This window comes from Lactuca sativa, chromosome 6 (assembly GCF_002870075.4).
Source record: "Lactuca sativa cultivar Salinas chromosome 6, Lsat_Salinas_v11, whole genome shotgun sequence".
NCBI classification, from domain to species: domain Eukaryota; kingdom Viridiplantae; phylum Streptophyta; class Magnoliopsida; order Asterales; family Asteraceae; genus Lactuca; species Lactuca sativa.
Genome location: NC_056628.2, coordinates 81,537,445 through 81,539,549, shown reverse-complemented (window position 1 = coordinate 81,539,549; position 2,105 = coordinate 81,537,445). Strand labels below are relative to the sequence as shown.

Below are 2,105 nucleotides of genomic sequence, written 5' to 3'. Positions count from 1 at the left end.
TAGAATCGGAGCGTTTTGTTAAAACTAAAAGCTAAACGCTCCTACTGCCAAACGAAACGTTTTGTTTAAACTAGAGCGTTTTATCAAAAGCTAAAAAGTAGAAGCTCCTAAACGCTTCCAAAAGCTTCGTGTCAAACAAGCCCAAAGTATTTGATTTTATTGAACAAACTAGGTTTAAACCCGTGGAACTCCAATGTTTAAAAATTGAAATATAATTATACTTTTGATAGTGCAAATAAAAAGATACCAAATTTTAGAAATAATGAAGAATTATGATATTGTAATGTAATTAACATGAATAAATCAAATACAATAAAGTATTATAAATTAATTAATTACTATGATGGATGAAGTGTGATACACGAAAACAAAATAAAAGATGGTAGAAAAACGGTTATTATAAATTCCCAAAAACTTCCTTATAAACGACATTGGAAGTTTTATTTGTGAGAAACAAACCAACCTTCGATAGCGACTGTCCCTGACTCTTATTAATGGTCATTGCAAAACATACAGCCAATGGAAACTATCTTCTTCGGAATGTGAAGGGAATTTTCTTTTCTGATGGAGTTAATGAAATTCTTGGAATAATAGTGCGGTTTCCAACATTAGTTCCAAATATGATATGTGTCTCAATAACACGTTTGCCCAATGATATCACTTGGAGTCTTGTCCCATTACACAATCCATTTTTCTCATCAATATTTCTCAGCAACATAACGGGAACACCAATTTTTAAAACTAACTTATGGTTTGGTAAACCCGATACTTTCATACCATTTAAAACATCAAGTGAATATAAATTTGCATCAAACTGATCATGGACAAATTCAGATTGACATATACTATCTGAACTTAAATACTCAACCTCATCTCCTGGAAACTTCAATAGCAAACGGTCGTTTATTTCTTGAACCACTTCATTCTTTGGAGCAAGTATTGCTCTTTCTTGAAAATAGTTTGTATTGTTGTACTTTTCCAAAATTGATGGATATACGAAGTCAATTAATGAACCTATAGGATCATGTGGATCATTAATGAGAATATCATCTGGAGTATCAATAACCATTTCTCCATCATTGATACCACCAAGTTTGCCTTCTCCTATATCCAACAGCCATTTTGCAAAATCTCTAATTTTTTTCTATGTCAGATTGATTCCTTCCAACAGTTAGTCTCATGTTTTTAGTTAATTTATGGATCTTTATGTGTTGCCATAAATATGAAGAACTTAAAGAAGCATTAACAATGTTTTGTCTACTTCCACCTGGAATAACAGGTAGAATCTGTCTGAAATCTCCTCCAAAAACAATAACTTTCCCTCCAAACGGAATATCTGAGTTGGTAGAATTTTCAGACCTGAATACATCTTTCAAACTTCGATCTAAAGCTCCAAATGCATGCTTATAGACCATAGGAGCTTCATCCCAAATTATCAATGAGGTTTTTCAATAACGTAGCAAGGTCACTATCTCGATTTATTTTACAAACAGAATCCTCATTTAGTTCAACTGGAATTACAAATCGAGAGTGTGTTGTTCTACCTCCGGGCAATAATAATGAAGCAATCCCACTTGAAGCAACATTTAAAACAATATGACCATCTTTTCTAATAGCTGCAGATATTGTCTTCCATAAGAAAGTTTTACCAGTTCCACCATAACCATAAACAAAGAAAGCACCTCCTTTATTTTGTTTAACTGCAGTCATGATATCAAGGAAAATGTGACGCTGCTCATTTGTCAATGCAAGAAACATACGATCAAACTCAGTCATCATAACAAGAATGCCATAATCTAGCTCCTCGATGATAAGTCGATTGTTTGAAGAAGAAACACTATCAACATCCGGGATAGGCATGTTTTTATAATTTTTTAGACTCAAGTTGTTCCGAAGTAAAACTTGTTCTATCTCGAAAAAAGTTAAGTTCTTAAGTTGATCTTCATTGATTGATAAGTTTGTAGGAGAAAGAGCAAATTAATTTGAAATATTATTATCAATATTTGTATTAGACTAAAATTAATTAATGTATGTTTAAAAATAAATAATTGACAATTTAATAAATAATAATAATAATAAACTTTAATACCTGGAGACTTGAATCT

At 31.6% G+C, this 2,105-nt stretch overlaps 1 protein-coding gene across 1 annotated transcript; it reads right to left on the bottom strand.

The window, feature by feature from the left end:
• Positions 1 to 526: 526 nt before the first annotated feature.
• Positions 527 to 1,860, bottom strand: LOC111889660 (uncharacterized). The gene is made up of 3 exons (XM_023885803.1): positions 1,488 to 1,860; positions 1,232 to 1,420; positions 527 to 1,104 (listed from the first exon to the last, which is right to left on the bottom strand). Exons 1-3 carry the CDS (start codon positions 1,858 to 1,860, stop codon positions 527 to 529), a joined length of 1,140 nt encoding a protein of 379 aa, XP_023741571.1.
• Positions 1,861 to 2,105: the final 245 nt, after the last annotated feature.

Coding starts and splice junctions, on each gene's coding strand:
- LOC111889660 (XM_023885803.1), bottom strand. CDS start 1,860: ATGCCTATCCCGGATGTTGATAGTGTTTCTTCTTCAAACAATCGACTT. Junction 1,421..1,487: donor ACTAAATGAGGATTCTGTTT/GTAAAATAAATC, acceptor TTTGGGATGAAG/CTCCTATGGTCTATAAGCAT. Junction 1,105..1,231: donor CATTGTTAATGCTTCTTTAA/GTTCTTCATATT, acceptor TGTTGGATATAG/GAGAAGGCAAACTTGGTGGT.